Raw genomic sequence first — 19513 nt, 5'->3', positions numbered from 1 at the left:
GACCTCTGGGTTATGGGCCCAGCACGCTTCCGCTGCGCCACTCTGCTCTTCCTCCCTGCAGTCTTGCTGTTGGTTCCAGGGCTCTCATTGCAGAAATATATCCTGGAAAAATATGAGAGCCAGGCTTTCTGCTGTTTGGTGTCTATTTAATTGCAAGCTAGATTTGACCAAAAACAAAGGCTGAGAAGATCGAGAGAATCTAAAGTGGGTGCGTGGTTGGGTATGAAATTGGCTACGTGTTGCCCACTGAAAACCTCCTGCCGTACTTCTCATCCTGGTTTCAGACTGCGTTTTGTGAAAGGCAACTATACTGGAGTGGCACTTAAAGAGGGACTAGCAGAGGATGGTTTTGATGCATTGACCTCTGGGTTATGGGCCCAGCACGCTTCCGCTGCGCCACTCTGCTTTATCTCACCCCAGATGGTACTCGAAGCCACAATCCCTGGCTTAGGAAGCCAGTGTCTTATCCAATAGGCCACTGGGGCTAGTCTGCTGACTGTCAGCCTCAGCCTCAGCCTAATCAATCAATTGAACTAGGTAAATACTTTCAATGTTGACAAAAGCAGTTCATTGCATTTTCAGCTATCGGGGCTTGCCTAGGTAGAGGATGGTTTCGATCCATCGACCTCTGGGTTATGGGCCCAGCACGCTTCCGCTGCGCCACTCTGCTCTTCCTCCCTGCAGTCTTGCTGTTGGCTCCAGGGCTCTCATTGCAGAAATATATCCTGGAAAAATATAGGAGCCAGGCATTCTGCTGTTTGGTGTCTATTTAATTGCAAGCTAGATTTGACCAAAAAAAAAGGCTGAGAAGATCGAGACAATCTAAAGTGGGTGCGTGGTTGGGTATGAAATTGGCTACGTGTTGCCCACTGAAAACCTCCTGCCGTACTTCTCATCCTGGTTTCAGACTGCGTTTTGTGAAAGGCAACTATACTGGAGTGGCACTTAAAGAGGGACTAGCAGAGGATGGTTTCGATCCATCGACCTCTGGGTTATGGGCCCAGCACGCTTCCGCTGCGCCACTCTGCTTTATCTCAGCCCAGATGGGACTCGAACCCACAATCCCTGGTTTCATTGCCTTTTCAGCTGCCGGGGCTTGCTTAGCAGAGGATGGTTTCGATCCATCGACCTCTGGGTTATGGGCCCAGCACGCTTCCGCTGCGCCACTCTGCTTTATCTCACCCCAGATGGGACTCGAACCCACAATCCCTGGGTTCATTGCATTTTCAGCTGTCGGGGATTGCCTAGGTAGAGGATGGTTTCGATCCATCAACCTCTGGGTTATGGGCCCAGCACGCTTCCGCTGCGCCACTCTGCTTTATCTCACCCCAGATGGGACTCGAACCCACAATCCCTGGGTTCATTGCATTTTCAGCTGTCTGGGCTTGCCTAGCAGAGGATGGTTTTGATCCATCGACCTCTGGGTTATGGGCCCAGCACGCTTCCGCTGCGCCACTCTGCTTTACCTCACCCCAGATGGGACTCGAACCAACAATCCCTGGCTTAGGAGGCCAGTGCCTTATCCATTAGGCCACTGGGGCTAGTCTGCTGACTATAAGCCTCAGCCTCAGCCTAATCAATATAGTGAACTAGGGAAATACTTTCAATGTTGACAAAAGCAGTTCATTGCATTTTCAGCTATCGGGGCTTGCCTAGCAGAGGATGGTTTCGATCCATCGACCTCTGGGTTATGGGCCCAGCACGCTTCCGCTGCGCCACTCTGCTTTATCTCACCCCAGATGGGACTCGAACCCACAATCCCTGGGTTCATTGCATTTTCAGCTGTCGGGGATTGCCTAGCAGAGGATGGTTTCGATCCATCGACCTCTGGGTTATGGGCCCAGCACGCTTCCGCTGCTCCACTCTGCTCTTCCTCCCTGCAGTCTTGCTGTTGGCTCCAGGGCTCTCATTGAAGAAATATATCCTGGAAAAATATAGGAGCCAGGCGTTCTGTTGTTTGGTGTCTATTTAATTGCAAGCTAGATTTGACCAAAAAAAAAGGGTGAGAAGATCGAGACAATCTAAAGTGGGTGCGTGGTTGGGTATGAAATTGGCTACGTGTTGCCCACTGAAAACATCCTGCCGTACTTCTCATCCTGGTTTCAGACTGCGTTTTGTGAAAGGCAACTATACTGGAGTGGCACTTAAAGAGGGACTAGCTGAGGATGGTTTCGATCCATCGACCTCTGGGTTATGGGCCCAGCACGCTTCCGCTGCACCACTCTGCTTTATCTCACCCCAGATGGGACTCGAACCCACAATCCCTGGTTTCATTGCCTTTTCAGCTGCCGGGGCTTGCTTAGCAGAGGATGGTTTCGATCCATCGACCTCTGGGTTATGGGCCCAGCACGCTTCTGCTGCGCCACTCTGCTCTTCCTCCCTGCAGTCTTGCTGTTGGCTCCAGGGCTCTCATTGCAGAAATATATCCTGAAAAAATATGAGAGCCAGGCTTTCTGCTGTTTGGTGTGTATTTAATTGCAAGCTAGATTTGACAAAAAAAAAGGCTGAGAAGATAGAGACAATCTAAAGTGGGTGCGTGGTTGGGTATGAAATTGGCTACGTGTTGCCCACTGAAAACTTCCTGCCGTACTTCTCATCCTGGTTTCAGACTGCGTTTTGTGAAAGGCAACTATACTGGAGAGGCACTTAAAGAGGGACTAGCAGAGGATGGTTTCGATCCATCGACCTCTGGGTTATGGGCCCAGCACGCTTCCGCTGCCCCACTCTGCTTTGTCTCACCCCAGATGGGACTCGAACCCACAATCCCTGGGTTCATTGCCTTTTCAGCTGCCGAGGCTTGCTTAGCAGAGGATGGTTTCGATCCATCGACCTCTGGGTTATGGGCCCAGCACGCTTCCGCTGCGCCACTCTGCTTTATCTCACCCCAGATGGGACTCGAACCCACAATCCCTGGTTTCATTGCCTTTTCAGCTGCCGGGGCTTGCTTAGCAGAGGATGGTTTCGATCCATCGACCTCTGGGTTATGGGCCCAGCACGCTTCCGCTGCGCCACTCTGCTCTTCCTCCCTGCAGTCTTGCTGTTGGCTCCAGGGCTCTCATTGCAGAAATATATCCTGGAAAAATGTAGGAGCCAGGCGTTCTGCTGTTTGGTGTCTATTTAATTGCAAGCTAGATTTGACCAAAAAGAAAGGCTGAGAAGATCGAGACAATCTAAAGTGGGTGCGTGGTTGGGTATGAAATTGGCTACGTGTTGCCCACTGAAAACCTCCTGCCGTACTTCTCATCCTGGTTTCAGACTGCGTTTTGTGAAAGGCAACTATACTGGAGTGGCACTTAAAGAGGGACTAGCAGAGGATGGTTTCGATCCATCGACCTCTGGGTTATGGGTCCAGCACGCTTCCGCTGCGCCACTCTGCTTTATCTCACCCCAGATGGGACTCAAACCCACAATCCCTGGTTTCATTGCCTTTTCAGCTGCCGGGGCTTGCTTAGCAGAGGATGGTTTCGATCCATCGATCTCTGGGTTATGGGCCCAGCACGCTTCTGCTGCGCCACTCTGCTCTTCCTCCCTGCAGTCTTGCTGTTGGCTCCAGGGCTCTCATTGCAGAAATATATCCTGAAAAAATATGAGAGCCAGGCTTTCTGCTGTTTGGTGTGTATTTAATTGCAAGCTAGATTTGACCAAAAAAAAGGCTGAGAAGATGGAGACAAGCTAAAGGGGTTGCGTGTGAAATTGGATACTTGTTGCCCACTGAAAACCTCCTGCCGTACTTTTCATTCTGGTTTCAGACTGCGTATTGTGAAAGGCAACTATACTGGAGTGGCACTTAAAGAAGGACTAGCAGAGGATGGTTTCGATCCATCGACCTCTGGGTTATGGGGCCAGCATAATTCCGCTGCGCCACTCTGCTTTAACTCACCCCAGATGGGACTCGAGCCCACAATCCCTGGTTTCATTGCTTTTTCAGCTGTCGGGGGTTGTCTAGCAGAGGATGGTTTCGATCCATCGACCTCTGAGTTATGGACCCAGCACGCTTCCGCTGCGCCACGCCACTCTGCTTTATCTCAGCCCAGATGGGATTCGAACCCAAAAACCCTGGTTTCATTGCTTTTTCAGCTGTCGGGGCTTGCCTAGCAGAGGATAGTTTAGATCCATCGACTTCTGGGTTATGGGCCCAGCACGCTTCCGCTGCGCCACTCTGCTTCATATTTTTGATCCACAAATGCCTTGATCGCGTTTCTCTGTTCCTCTTTCAAAATGAATGTCTTCTAAAACATCTCTATCTACACATCTCAGCTCTCCAGCGGTAGCCATTAATTCAAACAAAGCGCTCTTTGGTGACGTGGTTGATTATGTTACGGTTGATCATCTGTCCATCATCGTATAAAGCCCGCCCTGACAATTTGATTGGTACAAACAGCTTTTTGATTTTTTATCATTTCTCCCCAACGGAGCAGTGCCAGACCGAACATCCAGACCTCAAATGTTGTGGGCGGGGCTAAGTTCGTCTGGTACCCAGGCTAGGTGTACGCTGAAGTTGGTACAGTGAATAGCATGTTGATACTTCACAAGCAGCTGAACCGGGTTTGATCCCAGGTATGATGACAAAATGTGTGCTAAATATCTTACCTTTTATCAATTTAGGTTGTCACAAAGTTGCTGAATAAACATAAGGCCTGTTCTGACTCAGCCTCATCATGGAGGCACGCCGACAGGGGCACAGGTGAGCCACGCCCCAAAGAGAGTGCCAGCTAGCAACCAGAGATGCCCATAGCAACCAGAGATTCCCACGCCCCAAAGAGAGTGCCAGCTAGCAACCAGAGATGCCCACGCCCCAAAGAGATTGCCAGCTAGCAACCAGAGATGCCCATAGCAACCAGAGATTCCCACGCCCCAAAGAGAGTGCCAGCTAGCAACCAGAGATGCCCACGCCCCAAAGAGAGTGCCAGCTAGCAACCAGAGATGCCCATAGCAACCAGAGATGCCCACGCCCCAAAGAGAGTGCCAGCTAGCAACCAGAGATGTCCATGCCAAGTGCCCTATGAGGGCATCATGTCTAACACTATAGGATTCACCACAGCGGGGGAGGCATTGGCTACCGTTCTTTTGCCCCTCTCCACTGACAAACACCTTGTTCCCTACTGCTACAGAATGGGAATGATCTACAGAATGGGAATGCTCTACAGAATGGGAATGATCTACAGAATGGGAATACTGCTACAGAATGGGGATAAACGATACAATTTTTTTTTTACAGAAAATGTGTCTGTGGCAACAGTAGATATACACAGAAAAAACCATACGGAATTTTTACATAGCGATGGGGCACTATAGTTCCGGTTCCGTAGCCATAGTTGTTACCTTTTTAAAAATGTGATTATTGGTACAGAATTCCGTGGCGACAAGATCAGCACTATTACGCCCCTTGGTGTTTCAGGGTGTTGATGGTCCAGAATTGCTGTCTTTCAGGCAGTTGACCTGGGTTTGACTCCTGTTATGCCCAATGTTTAATTAATTGATAATGATCAGAAACTATAATCAATTCATGATGTCACAAAGTTATTGACTAAGCATACAGCCTACACTGACTAAGCCGTGTCATGAATTAGGCTCCCCTGTGAAACCACTCTTGTTTGTACTGGTCATTTGTGTTTTGATAGTTTTGTGTTTGTGGATTGAAAAAAAAAAAGATTGAAAACAGGCTATTACTCTTTGCAAGACACAACACATTTAATGTATATAAAATGTAAATATAACATTACAACAAATGAGAGAAAGGAAAGACACAACACATTTAATGTATATAAAATGTATATATAACATTACAACAAATGAGAGAAAGGAAAGACACAACACATTTAATGTATATAAAATGTATATATAACATTACAACAAATGAGAGAAAGGAAAGACACAACACATTTAATGTATATAAAATGTATATATAACATTACAACAAATGAGAGAAAGGAAAGACACAACACATTTAATGTATATAAAATGTATATATAACATTACAACAAATGAGAGAAAGGAAAGACACAACACATTTAATATATATAAAATGTATATATAAGACACAACACATTCAATGTATATAAAATGTATATATAAGACACAACACATGTATTGTATATAAAATGTATATATAACATTACAACAGATGAGAGAAAGGAAAGAAAAGCCCAAATGGAACATGCAAGAACCACACACTTCTATTATCCTGAGTATATGCCATACTCTGGTTATGAGGATTAGATGGGGGAATGGTAAGCAGGCCTTCAGAGGAGAGGGCCTTAAGTGCAGTGGGTTAAAAGGGGAAAAGGTTGTCAAACAGGGAGAGTAAGATCATTTAGGTCTTTGTAAGGCAGGCGGAGACAATAGGGTACAGGTGTAATATGACACTTGGCTAAAAGCGTCTGCTAAATGACTAAATATAATAATAATAATAAATAATAGGAGTAATATGACACTTGGCCTGTTGGTGAGAAAACAGCCAGGCAGGTGATTTCTGGATGTGCAAATTATGTTCCTATAGCAAATAATAACTCTAATGTATGGTACTCTACAAAAAGTATTTTAGTCTAGGCCATTTACTGTTTCAACTGATGTATCCTATTCTATTTATTATAAGAGTTTTACTGGGGAGGTATTTACTGTTTCAACTGATGTATCCTATTCTGTTTATTATAAGAGTTATACTGGGGAGGTATTTACTGTTTCAACTGATGTATCTTATTCTGTTTATTATGAGAGTTATACTGAGGAGGTATTTGATGTATCCTATTCTGTTTATTATAAGAGTTATACTGGGGAGGTATTTGATGTATCCTATTCTGTTTATTATAAAAGTTATACTGGGGAGGTATTTGAGAGTGTTGTAACAACAATGACAATAACTATCACTGCATCAGACTTAATGTCCATAAAGATTCATTTAAAACATTTCTCCCACCTCAGCTGTCTTGGTATCTATATATCACTGCATCAGACTTAATGTCCATAAAGATTAATTTAAAACATTTCTCCCACCTCAGCTATCTTGGTATCTATCTATCACTGCATCAGACTTAATGTCCATGAAGATTCATTTAAAACATTTCTTTCATAATAATTCCTATATATGATATAAACAGAAAAGTGAATGAGCAGACACCTATATTATATTTATATTAGCATGAAAACATTTGTGCAACTCATGTTACAATACACATTCAATACACTTTTTGATCATCATGACAGTTATCAAGGTCATTTTTCTCCCACCTCAGCTATCTTGGTATCTATCTATCAATGCATCAGACTTAATGTCCAGAAAAGATTAATTTAAAACATTTCTCCCACCTCAGCTGTCTTGTTCCCACCCTGATGTCCTCGCGTCACTAATATCATACCTTTTAAGTGCAATAAGAATATTAAAATAGTACCATATCAAGCCCATATACCATATCAAAGTAATGCTTTCTTGTCTCAGCTTTCATACCCTACCAACATAGAGAGACAAAGGCTGAAATTATGAAGAGAAGGAAAGAGAGTGAAAGTGAGCCAGGAGGTGCATTATCTGCTAGGGAGAATGTGACAAAGCCTGGTGGGTCGCTCTGGATCTGGGAGCCGATCCAGGACTGGTAGCAGGACACCCTTGAATAAACACCAGGGAGTTCAGGTCGAGCACAGCCAAACCCAAAGCTGACGACCCCAGACTGGACCCAAACCGTTTGCTGCTTGTTCACCATTGGACCTCCTGAGTCACCCTACAAACACATTATTGTAAGAAGCGTTATTATACATTCCTTGTTCTGAAGTAGATTGGCACAATCCATGTCTACAGTCTCATGACAGCTAAATGTGCACCAAACTATTACAATACCTGACATGAGTCTTTTCCTCCAGCGAGTAGACCAGCACAGATCATGTTCTCTGTGATCGTTCCAACTCCGTTCAGGCTGTTGCACTGTCTATTACCCACCACTGGAACCTCCACTTCCTGTAGGGTCTCAGGGAATGGGAGAGCAACTGAAGAGGAAGAGGAGAATTAGCTAAAAAAAGATTGTTTAACAAATACGAAGCTGGACACAAATTCACACGTGAAGGAACTTTTTGAATGTGTTTGATTGGTTTCACTTTTTTCGCTGTTTCTTTAAGATATCCCAGCTGTAGCATCCAAATATGTAAGGACATCAAATTGTCCTACACTCTTTTGACTTGACTTACCACCTTCTCCAATGTTGCCCCATCCAGTTACCCAGCTGTCTGTGCCATTGTTGAACACACTGCCACTGGCTGCCAGACAAACCGGTCTGATGAAGTTATTAAACTGAACGGGAGAACTGAGTCTCAGCATAGCTATGTCGTTGTCATTGGTGTCGCTGTCGTAATTGGGATGCAACACGATTCTGTCCAGGCTTCTGGACACTTCGTTGGGATTGCTGCTTTGCTGGGTCTGCCGACCCAAGTAGACAGTCAGCCCGCTTGGATTGGTGCTGAAAAAGACATTGGTATTAGTCAGAACAAACAGCCCAAACGCATGGGGATCTTTCTTCTGACCGACTGATATCCAGGTTTAAAACAACAACTGAATCAGCATTAATTGATGAGTTGCGTAAACGACCTATAACGTTCTTTTTCGTAAATTAGCACCAAACCTAGTTCTAACAGGATCCGTTCCTTGGGCCCAACCCCTACTCACCTTGAAAAGCAGTGAGCAGCAGATACAACCCACTCCTTGTTGATCAGTGAACCTCCACAGAAATGGCTTCCAGACATCTGCAGACTAGCCTGCCAGGGCCAGCTGCCTGCAGGGGCATCTTGTCCTCCAACTATCCTGGGGTTGAGTGGAGTTGTGCCGCAAACTGACAAAAAACAACAACAAGCCTGAGATACTATGAGAGGCAAAGCAGCATCAAAAAGAAAAGTGGCATTTCCTAAAGGATGAGACGGCCAACAGCAGGTCCATTGGAATTCCACTCACCATCAGCTGAAAGACTGTCAGTGGGAGCTGGGGTTGTCACATCCGGGGAGGGTGGGGGTGGGGGCGGAAGTCCAGGGCAGGTGTGGCTACTGTCACCATCGGATCCAGGGGAGGAGAATGTGACAAAGCCTGGTGGGTCGCTCTGGATCTGGGAGCCGATCCAGGACTGGTAGCGGGACACCCTTGAATAAACACCAGGGAGTTCAGGTCGAGCACAGCCAGACCCAAAGCTGACGACCCCAGACTGGACCCAAACCGTTTGCTGCTTGTTCACCATTGGACCTCCTGAGTCACCCTACAAACACATTATTGTAAGAAACGTTATCATACATTCCTTGCTCTGAAGAAGATTGGCACAATCCATGTCTACAGTCTCATGACAGCTGAATGTGCACCAAACTATTACAATACCTGACATGAGTCTTTTCCTCCAGCGAGTAGACCAGCACAGATCATGTTCTCTGTGATCGTTCCAACTCCTTTCAGGCAGTTGCACTGTCTATTACCCACCACTGGAACCTCCACTTCCTGTAGGGTCTCAGGGAATGGGAGAGCAACTGAAGAGGAAGAGGAGAATTAGCTAAAAAAAGATTGTTTAACAAATACGAAGCTGGACACAAATTCACACGTGAAGGAACTTTTTGAATGTGTTTGATTGGTTTCACTTTTTTCGCTGTTTCTTTAAGATATCCCAGCTGTAGCATCCAAATATGTGTGGACATCAAATTGTCCTACACCCTTTTGACTTGACTTACCACCTTCTCCAATGTTGCCCCATCCAGTTACCCAGCTGTCTGTGCCATTGTTGAACACACTGCCACTGGCTGCCAGACAAACCGGTCTGATGAAGTTATTAAACTGAACGGGAGAACTGAGTCTCAGCATAGCTATGTCGTTGTCATTGGTGTCGCTGTCGTAATTGGGATGCAAGACGATTCTGTCCAGGCTTCTGGACACTTCGTTGGGATTGCTGCTTTGCTGGGTCTGCCGACCCAAGTAGACAGTCAGCCCGCTTGGATTGGTGCTGAAAAAGACATTGGTATTAGTCAGAACAAACAGCCCAAACGCATGGGGATCTTTCTTCTGACCGACTGATATCCAGGTTTAAAACAACAACTGAATCAGCATTAATTGATGAGTTGCGTAAACGACCTATAACGTTCTTTTTCGTAAATTAGCACCAAACCTAGTTCTAACAGGATCCGTTCCTTGGGCCCAACCCCTACTCACCTTGAAAAGCAGTGAGCAGCAGATACAACCCACTCCTTGTTGATCAGTGAACCTCCACAGAAATGGCTTCCAGACATCTGCAGACTAGCCTGCCAGGGCCAGCTGCCTGCAGGGGCATCTTGTCCTCCAACTATCCTGGGGTTGAGTGGAGTTGTGCCGCAAACTGACAAAAAACAACAACAAGCCTGAGATACTATGAGAGGCAAAGCAGCATCAAAAAGAAAAGTGGCATTTCCTAAAGGATGAGACGGCCAACAGCAGGTCCATTGGAATTCCACTCACCATCAGCTGAAAGACTGTCAGTGGGAGCTGGGGTTGTCACATCCGGGGAGGGTGGGGGTGGGGGCGGAAGTCCAGGGCAGGTGTGGCTACTGTCACCATCGGATCCAGGGGAGGAGAATGTGACAAAGCCTGGTGGGTCGCTCTGGATCTGGGAGCCGATCCAGGACTGGTAGCGGGACACCCTTGAATAAACACCAGGGAGTTCAGGTCGAGCACAGCCAGACCCAAAGCTGACGACCCCAGACTGGACCCAAACCGTTTGCTGCTTGTTCACCATTGGACCTCCTGAGTCACCCTACAAACACATTATTGTAAGAAACGTTATCATACATTCCTTGCTCTGAAGAAGATTGGCACAATCCATGTCTACAGTCTCATGACAGCTGAATGTGCACCAAACTATTACAATACCTGACATGAGTCTTTTCCTCCAGCGAGTAGACCAGCACAGATCATGTTCTCTGTGATCGTTCCAACTCCTTTCAGGCAGTTGCACTGTCTATTACCCACCACTGGAACCTCCACTTCCTGTAGGGTCTCAGGGAATGGGAGAGCAACTGAAGAGGAAGAGGAGAATTAGCTCAAAAAGATTGTTTATCAAATACGAAGCTGGACACAAATTCACACGTGAAGGAACTTTTTGAATGTGTTTGATTGGTTTCACTTTTTTCGCTGTTTCTTTAAGATATCCCAGCTGTAGCATCCAAATATGTGTGGACATCAAATTGTCCTACACCCTTTTGACTTGACTTACCACCTTCTCCAATGTTGCCCCATCCAGTTACCCAGCTGTCTGTGCCATTGTTGAACACACTGCCACTGGCTGCCAGACAAACCGGTCTGATGAAGTTATTAAACTGAACGGGAGAACTGAGTCTCAGCATAGCTATGTCGTTGTCATTGGTGTCGCTGTCGTAATTGGGATGCAAGACGATTCTGTCCAGGCTTCTGGACACTTCGTTGGGATTGCTGCTTTGCTGGGTCTGCCGACCCAAGTAGACAGTCAGCCCGCTTGGATTGGTGCTGAAAAAGACATTGGTATTAGTCAGAACAAACAGCCCAAACGCATGGGGATCTTTCTTCTGACCGACTGATATCCAGGTTTAAAACAACAACTGAATCAGCATTAATTGATGAGTTGCGTAAACGACCTATAACGCTCTTTTTCGTAAATTAGCACCAAACCTAGTTCTAACAGGATCCGTTCCTTGGGCCCAACCCCTACTCACCTTGAAAAGCAGTGAGCAGCAGATACAACCCACTCCTTGTTGATCAGTGAACCTCCACAGAGATGGCTTCCAGACATCTGCAGACTAGCCTGCCAGGGCCAGCTGCCTGCAGGGGCATCTTGTCCTCCAACTATCCTGGGGTTGAGTGGAGTTGTGCCGCAAACTGACAAAAAACAACAACAAGCCTGAGATACTATGAGAGGCAAAGCAGCATCAAAAAGAAAAGTGGCATTTCCTAAAGGATGAGACGGCCAACAGCAGGTCCATTGGAATTCCACTCACCATCAGCTGAAAGACTGTCAGTGGGAGCTGGGGTTGTCACATCCGGGGAGGGTGGGGGTGGGGGCGGAAGTCCAGGGCAGGTGTGGCTACTGTCACCATCGGATCCAGGGGAGGAGAATGTGACAAAGCCTGGTGGGTCGCTCTGGATCTGGGAGCCGATCCAGGACTGGTAGCGGGACACCCTTGAATAAACACCAGGGAGTTCAGGTCGAGCACAGCCAGACCCAAAGCTGACGACCCCAGACTGGACCCAAACCGTTTGCTGCTTGTTCACCATTGGACCTCCTGAGTCACCCTACAAACACATTATTGTAAGAAACGTTATCATACATTCCTTGGTCTGAAGAAGATTGGCACAATCCATGTCTACAGTCTCATGACAGCTGAATGTGCACCAAACTATTACAATACCTGACATGAGTCTTTTCCTCCAGCGAGTAGACCAGCACAGATCATGTTCTCTGTGATCGTTCCAACTCCTTTCAGGCAGTTGCACTGTCTATTACCCACCACTGGAACCTCCACTTCCTGTAGGGTCTCAGGGAATGGGAGAGCAACTGAAGAGGAAGAGGAGAATTAGCTCAAAAAGATTGTTTATCAAATACGAAGCTGGACACAAATTCACACGTGAAGGAACTTTTTGAATGTGTTTGATTGGTTTCACTTTTTTCGCTGTTTCTTTAAGATATCCCAGCTGTAGCATCCAAATATGTGTGGACATCAAATTGTCCTACACCCTTTTGACTTGACTTACCACCTTCTCCAATGTTGCCCCATCCAGTTACCCAGCTGTCTGTGCCATTGTTGAACACACTGCCACTGGCTGCCAGACAAACCGGTCTGATGAAGTTATTAAACTGAACGGGAGAACTGAGTCTCAGCATAGCTATGTCGTTGTCATTGGTGTCGCTGTCGTAATTGGGATGCAAGACGATTCTGTCCAGGCTTCTGGACACTTCGTTGGGATTGCTGCTTTGCTGGGTCTGCCGACCCAAGTAGACAGTCAGCCCGCTTGGATTGGTGCTGAAAAAGACATTGGTATTAGTCAGAACAAACAGCCCAAACGCATGGGGATCTTTCTTCTGACCGACTGATATCCAGGTTTAAAACAACAACTGAATCAGCATTAATTGATGAGTTGCGTAAACGACCTATAACGCTCTTTTTCGTAAATTAGCACCAAACCTAGTTCTAACAGGATCCGTTCCTTGGGCCCAACCCCTACTCACCTTGAAAAGCAGTGAGCAGCAGATACAACCCACTCCTTGTTGATCAGTGAACCTCCACAGAGATGGCTTCCAGACATCTGCAGACTAGCCTGCCAGGGCCAGCTGCCTGCAGGGGCATCTTGTCCTCCAACTATCCTGGGGTTGAGTGGAGTTGTGCCGCAAACTGACAAAAAACAACAACAAGCCTGAGATACTATGAGAGGCAAAGCAGCATCAAAAAGAAAAGTGGCATTTCCTAAAGGATGAGACGGCCAACAGCAGGTCCATTGGAATTCCACTCACCATCAGCTGAAAGACTGTCAGTGGGAGCTGGGGTTGTCACATCCGGGGAGGGTGGGGGTGGGGGCGGAAGTCCAGGGCAGGTGTGGCTACTGTCACCATCGGATCCAGGGGAGGAGAATGTGACAAAGCCTGGTGGGTCGCTCTGGATCTGGGAGCCGATCCAGGACTGGTAGCGGGACACCCTTGAATAAACACCAGGGAGTTCAGGTCGAGCACAGCCAGACCCAAAGCTGACGACCCCAGACTGGACCCAAACCGTTTGCTGCTTGTTCACCATTGGACCTCCTGAGTCACCCTACAAACACATTATTGTAAGAAACGTTATCATACATTCCTTGGTCTGAAGAAGATTGGCACAATCCATGTCTACAGTCTCATGACAGCTGAATGTGCACCAAACTATTACAATACCTGACATGAGTCTTTTCCTCCAGCGAGTAGACCAGCACAGATCATGTTCTCTGTGATCGTTCCAACTCCTTTCAGGCAGTTGCACTGTCTATTACCCACCACTGGAACCTCCACTTCCTGTAGGGTCTCAGGGAATGGGAGAGCAACTGAAGAGGAAGAGGAGAATTAGCTCAAAAAGATTGTTTATCAAATACGAAGCTGGACACAAATTCACACGTGAAGGAACTTTTTGAATGTGTTTGATTGGTTTCACTTTTTTCGCTGTTTCTTTAAGATATCCCAGCTGTAGCATCCAAATATGTGTGGACATCAAATTGTCCTACACCCTTTTGACTTGACTTACCACCTTCTCCAATGTTGCCCCATCCAGTTACCCAGCTGTCTGTGCCATTGTTGAACACACTGCCACTGGCTGCCAGACAAACCGGTCTGATGAAGTTATTAAACTGAACGGGAGAACTGAGTCTCAGCATAGCTATGTCGTTGTCATTGGTGTCGCTGTCGTAATTGGGATGCAAGACGATTCTGTCCAGGCTTCTGGACACTTCGTTGGGATTGCTGCTTTGCTGGGTCTGCCGACCCAAGTAGACAGTCAGCCCGCTTGGATTGGTGCTGAAAAAGACATTGGTATTAGTCAGAACAAACAGCCCAAACGCATGGGGATCTTTCTTCTGACCGACTGATATCCAGGTTTAAAACAACAACTGAATCAGCATTAATTGATGAGTTGCGTAAACGACCTATAACGCTCTTTTTCGTAAATTAGCACCAAACCTAGTTCTAACAGGATCCGTTCCTTGGGCCCAACCCCTACTCACCTTGAAAAGCAGTGAGCAGCAGATACAACCCACTCCTTGTTGATCAGTGAACCTCCACAGAGATGGCTTCCAGACATCTGCAGACTAGCCTGCCAGGGCCAGCTGCCTGCAGGGGCATCTTGTCCTCCAACTATCCTGGGGTTGAGTGGAGTTGTGCCGCAAACTGACAAAAAACAACAACAAGCCTGAGATACTATGAGAGGCAAAGCAGCATCAAAAAGAAAAGTGGCATTTCCTAAAGGATGAGACGGCCAACAGCAGGTCCATTGGAATTCCACTCACCATCAGCTGAAAGACTGTCAGTGGGAGCTGGGGTTGTCACATCCGGGGAGGGTGGGGGTGGGGGCGGAAGTCCAGGGCAGGTGTGGCTACTGTCACCATCGGATCCAGGGGAGGAGAATGTGACAAAGCCTGGTGGGTCGCTCTGGATCTGGGAGCCGATCCAGGACTGGTAGCGGGACACCCTTGAATAAACACCAGGGAGTTCAGGTCGAGCACAGCCAGACCCAAAGCTGACGACCCCAGACTGGACCCAAACCGTTTGCTGCTTGTTCACCATTGGACCTCCTGAGTCACCCTACAAACACATTATTGTAAGAAACGTTATCATACATTCCTTGGTCTGAAGAAGATTGGCACAATCCATGTCTACAGTCTCATGACAGCTGAATGTGCACCAAACTATTACAATACCTGACATGAGTCTTTTCCTCCAGCGAGTAGACCAGCACAGATCATGTTCTCTGTGATCGTTCCAACTCCTTTCAGGCAGTTGCACTGTCTATTACCCACCACTGGAACCTCCACTTCCTGTAGGGTCTCAGGGAATGGGAGAGCAACTGAAGAGGAAGAGGAGAATTAGCTCAAAAAGATTGTTTATCAAATACGAAGCTGGACACAAATTCACACGTGAAGGAACTTTTTGAATGTGTTTGATTGGTTTCACTTTTTTCGCTGTTTCTTTAAGATATCCCAGCTGTAGCATCCAAATATGTGTGGACATCAAATTGTCCTACACCCTTTTGACTTGACTTACCACCTTCTCCAATGTTGCCCCATCCAGTTACCCAGCTGTCTGTGCCATTGTTGAACACACTGCCACTGGCTGCCAGACAAACCGGTCTGATGAAGTTATTAAACTGAACGGGAGAACTGAGTCTCAGCATAGCTATGTCGTTGTCATTGGTGTCGCTGTCGTAATTGGGATGCAAGACGATTCTGTCCAGGCTTCTGGACACTTCGTTGGGATTGCTGCTTTGCTGGGTCTGCCGACCCAAGTAGACAGTCAGCCCGCTTGGATTGGTGCTGAAAAAGACATTGGTATTAGTCAGAACAAACAGCCCAAACGCATGGGGATCTTTCTTCTGACCGACTGATATCCAGGTTTAAAACAACAACTGAATCAGCATTAATTGATGAGTTGCGTAAACGACCTATAACGCTCTTTTTCGTAAATTAGCACCAAACCTAGTTCTAACAGGATCCGTTCCTTGGGCCCAACCCCTACTCACCTTGAAAAGCAGTGAGCAGCAGATACAACCCACTCCTTGTTGATCAGTGAACCTCCACAGAGATGGCTTCCAGACATCTGCAGACTAGCCTGCCAGGGCCAGCTGCCTGCAGGGGCATCTTGTCCTCCAACTATCCTGGGGTTGAGTGGAGTTGTGCCGCAAACTGACAAAAAACAACAACAAGCCTGAGATACTATGAGAGGCAAAGCAGCATCAAAAAGAAAAGTGGCATTTCCTAAAGGATGAGACGGCCAACAGCAGGTCCATTGGAATTCCACTCACCATCAGCTGAAAGACTGTCAGTGGGAGCTGGGGTTGTCACATCCGGGGAGGGTGGGGTGGGGGCGGAAGTCCAGGGCAGGTGTGGCTACTGTCACCATCGGATCCAGGGGAGGAGAATGTGACAAAGCCTGGTGGGTCGCTCTGGATCTGGGAGCCGATCCAGGACTGGTAGCGGGACACCCTTGAATAAACACCAGGGAGTTCAGGTCGAGCACAGCCAGACCCAAAGCTGACGACCCCAGACTGGACCCAAACCGTTTGCTGCTTGTTCACCATTGGACCTCCTGAGTCACCCTACAAACACATTATTGTAAGAAACGTTATCATACATTCCTTGGTCTGAAGAAGATTGGCACAATCCATGTCTACAGTCTCATGACAGCTGAATGTGCACCAAACTATTACAATACCTGACATGAGTCTTTTCCTCCAGCGAGTAGACCAGCACAGATCATGTTCTCTGTGATCGTTCCAACTCCTTTCAGGCAGTTGCACTGTCTATTACCCACCACTGGAACCTCCACTTCCTGTAGGGTCTCAGGGAATGGGAGAGCAACTGAAGAGGAAGAGGAGAATTAGCTCAAAAAGATTGTTTATCAAATACGAAGCTGGACACAAATTCACACGTGAAGGAACTTTTTGAATGTGTTTGATTGGTTTCACTTTTTTCGCTGTTTCTTTAAGATATCCCAGCTGTAGCATCCAAATATGTGTGGACATCAAATTGTCCTACACCCTTTTGACTTGACTTACCACCTTCTCCAATGTTGCCCCATCCAGTTACCCAGCTGTCTGTGCCATTGTTGAACACACTGCCACTGGCTGCCAGACAAACCGGTCTGATGAAGTTATTAAACTGAACGGGAGAACTGAGTCTCAGCATAGCTATGTCGTTGTCATTAGTGTCGCTGTCGTAATTGGGATGCAAGACGATTCTGTCCAGGCTTCTGGACACTTCGTTGGGATTGCTGCTTTGCTGGGTCTGCCGACCCAAGTAGACAGTCAGCCCGCTTGGATTGGTGCTGAAAAAGACATTGGTATTAGTCAGAACAAACAGCCCAAACGCATGGGGATCTTTCTTCTGACCGACTGATATCCAGGTTTAAAACAACAACTGAATCAGCATTAATTGATGAGTTGCGTAAACGACCTATAACGTTCTTTTTCGTAAATTAGCACCAAACCTAGTTCTAACAGGATCCGTTCCTTGGGCCCAACCCCTACTCACCTTGAAAAGCAGTGAGCAGCAGATACAACCCACTCCTTGTTGATCAGTGAACCTCCACAGAAATGGCTTCCAGACATCTGCAGACTAGCCTGCCAGGGCCAGCTGCCTGCAGGGGCATCTTGTCCTCCAACTATCCTGGGGTTGAGTGGAGTTGTGCCACACACTGAGCAATGGAAACATTTTAAGTTTGAACACACAACATATGCGGAGCAGGAGCAGGAACATAAATGTCCCAAATTATGTGTGATGCAAAGTTTTGGTTGCATTTGGAAATTAGGTAATTCGTTGCAAGGTATAGTTGTTAAGCCTTTGGAAGATACATGCCAGATAGCCCGTAGGCAAGCTTGGCAGGTGACCGCTTGGGGATGCAGGAGCAATATCATTGTGAGACATTTCGCTGTAGAGCAGTGGTGTCAAACTAATTTTAGTTAAGGGGCCACATACTGCCCCACTTTGATCCGAAGTGGGCCAGACCAGTAAAATCATAGCATAATAATGTAAGAGGATGGACTGATGTGGGTGTAATGTCAGGACCAATACAGCGGGGGAGCCAACGCGCTTAAGTAGGAAGTGCAGGAAATAATGAGGAGAGTGGAAGAAGACTGCCATATAAAAACTGTCTGCAAACAATCCGCTCCCTCTTGGTTTTCTTGGTCTACTTTGTGCACAGGGGGTAAGGTAGATGGCGTGCAGTTTATTTAGTTTGATTTGTTTGTTATGCGATTGTTGTTTGCATGTGGCAGTGGAAATGTTTGGCATGATGATTGTACTGTTGGAGTTTATTTCTTTTGAGTTTGTTTCAGCCCCAGCCAGGGCGGCCGACCTGTACTGAGACTGTTGCTTTTAAGCGACTCAGCCAGCGGTCAGCCTGGTGTTTTAAGATCAGCATTGATAGCCCTATTATTAATCTAAATCTTGGGAATTAACTTAACAAAGAACAAAGCTTTTAATCTATTACCATAACCATCTACAGGCCACTGGCTGTAGCTAGGGGGTTAGCTGCTTACTTTTAGGCTTTTTCGGGTTGCTGTGTGATTTGTGCCATGGTTGAGATTCTAACTCACTTTAAACTTTGCAACTGTTGATTTGTAGTGTATTCACTTTGCTGTGAGCTCCTAGCGTGTCTTAGCCCCTGGAAGTAGAGCAGTTATCCCCCAAACTCCCCTTTGTGTGCCCAATGGTCATCTTAATAAATTGTTAACTTATTGACTGACTGTGACTCTTCTTTGGCGCTTTACCACTGGTTGATCCGAGAACCTGGTGTTACAATAACGCATACATAACGACAATATTTCTCTATGTTTAAATCATTGGTGAAGGTTTTTGGATGATTAAGGTCTTTCTACAATAAACTAGAAACATAAAGACCAAAACCTCAGACATCAGCCCACTGTTTATGTGCCTGGGCTCTCCTCTGCAGATTCCCTCGCTTTGTGACGCGTTTGACGTCAAACGCGTCACAAAGCGAGCAGCGGGCGCTGCTGCCAGTGGCAATGAGCGCTTCTGCCTCCGAGGTAGACATCGCATTTACGGTGTTTTTGAAGCAATTACTGGAGCAATTACAAAACATTTGTACTCATAAACCTCCATATCCTTAACAGACATCCTGATTCACAACCCTTGACATTTATTTAGAAAAGCTACTTTTATAGAAATGCAATTTATGTCTTTCTGTAATTTTAATACCGAGTCATCCGGCGGGATGTTTCTGCCTCCAGCCCGCGAGCTGTATGTTTGACACCCCTGAAGGGTCCGTGACCGCATTTGTGTGACGGGGTTTGTATCCAGCGAGGATAGTGT

At 46.7% G+C, this 19513-nt stretch overlaps 3 protein-coding genes and 1 pseudogene across 3 annotated transcripts; all 4 read right to left on the bottom strand.

The window, feature by feature from the left end:
* Positions 1 to 6441: 6441 nt before the first annotated feature.
* LOC122128714 (mast cell tryptase-like) lies at positions 6442 to 9206 on the bottom strand. The gene is made up of 5 exons (XM_042703351.1): positions 8930 to 9206; positions 8648 to 8810; positions 8173 to 8441; positions 7829 to 7974; positions 6442 to 7712 (listed from the first exon to the last, which is right to left on the bottom strand). Exons 1-5 carry the CDS (start codon positions 9204 to 9206, stop codon positions 7446 to 7448), a joined length of 1122 nt encoding a protein of 373 aa, XP_042559285.1. The 3' UTR covers positions 6442 to 7445.
* Positions 9207 to 9274: 68 nt separating this feature from the next.
* Positions 9275 to 10365, bottom strand: LOC122128698 (testisin-like). The gene is made up of 3 exons (XM_042703253.1): positions 10160 to 10365; positions 9685 to 9953; positions 9275 to 9486 (listed from the first exon to the last, which is right to left on the bottom strand). Exons 1-3 carry the CDS (start codon positions 10234 to 10236, stop codon positions 9332 to 9334), a joined length of 501 nt encoding a protein of 166 aa, XP_042559187.1. The 5' UTR covers positions 10237 to 10365; the 3' UTR covers positions 9275 to 9331.
* Positions 10268 to 16375, bottom strand: LOC116218762 (transmembrane protease serine 9-like). Its single transcript, XM_042703251.1, has 16 exons — positions 16204 to 16375; positions 15729 to 15997; positions 15386 to 15531; positions 14975 to 15269; positions 14693 to 14855; positions 14218 to 14486; positions 13875 to 14020; positions 13464 to 13758; positions 13182 to 13344; positions 12707 to 12975; positions 12364 to 12509; positions 11953 to 12247; positions 11671 to 11833; positions 11196 to 11464; positions 10853 to 10998; positions 10268 to 10736 (listed from the first exon to the last, which is right to left on the bottom strand). Exons 1-16 carry the CDS (start codon positions 16278 to 16280, stop codon positions 10395 to 10397), a joined length of 3453 nt encoding a protein of 1150 aa, XP_042559185.1. The 5' UTR covers positions 16281 to 16375; the 3' UTR covers positions 10268 to 10394.
* Positions 16376 to 16416: 41 nt separating this feature from the next.
* On the bottom strand, positions 16417 to 19235 carry LOC122128713 (annotated as a pseudogene).
* Positions 19236 to 19513: the final 278 nt, after the last annotated feature.

The sequence above is a fragment of the Clupea harengus genome, chromosome 23, assembly GCF_900700415.2.
Source record: "Clupea harengus chromosome 23, Ch_v2.0.2, whole genome shotgun sequence".
Taxonomy (NCBI): domain Eukaryota; kingdom Metazoa; phylum Chordata; class Actinopteri; order Clupeiformes; family Clupeidae; genus Clupea; species Clupea harengus.
Note: the sequence above shows the minus strand (reverse complement) of the source record. Positions and strands in the feature narration are given on the sequence as shown.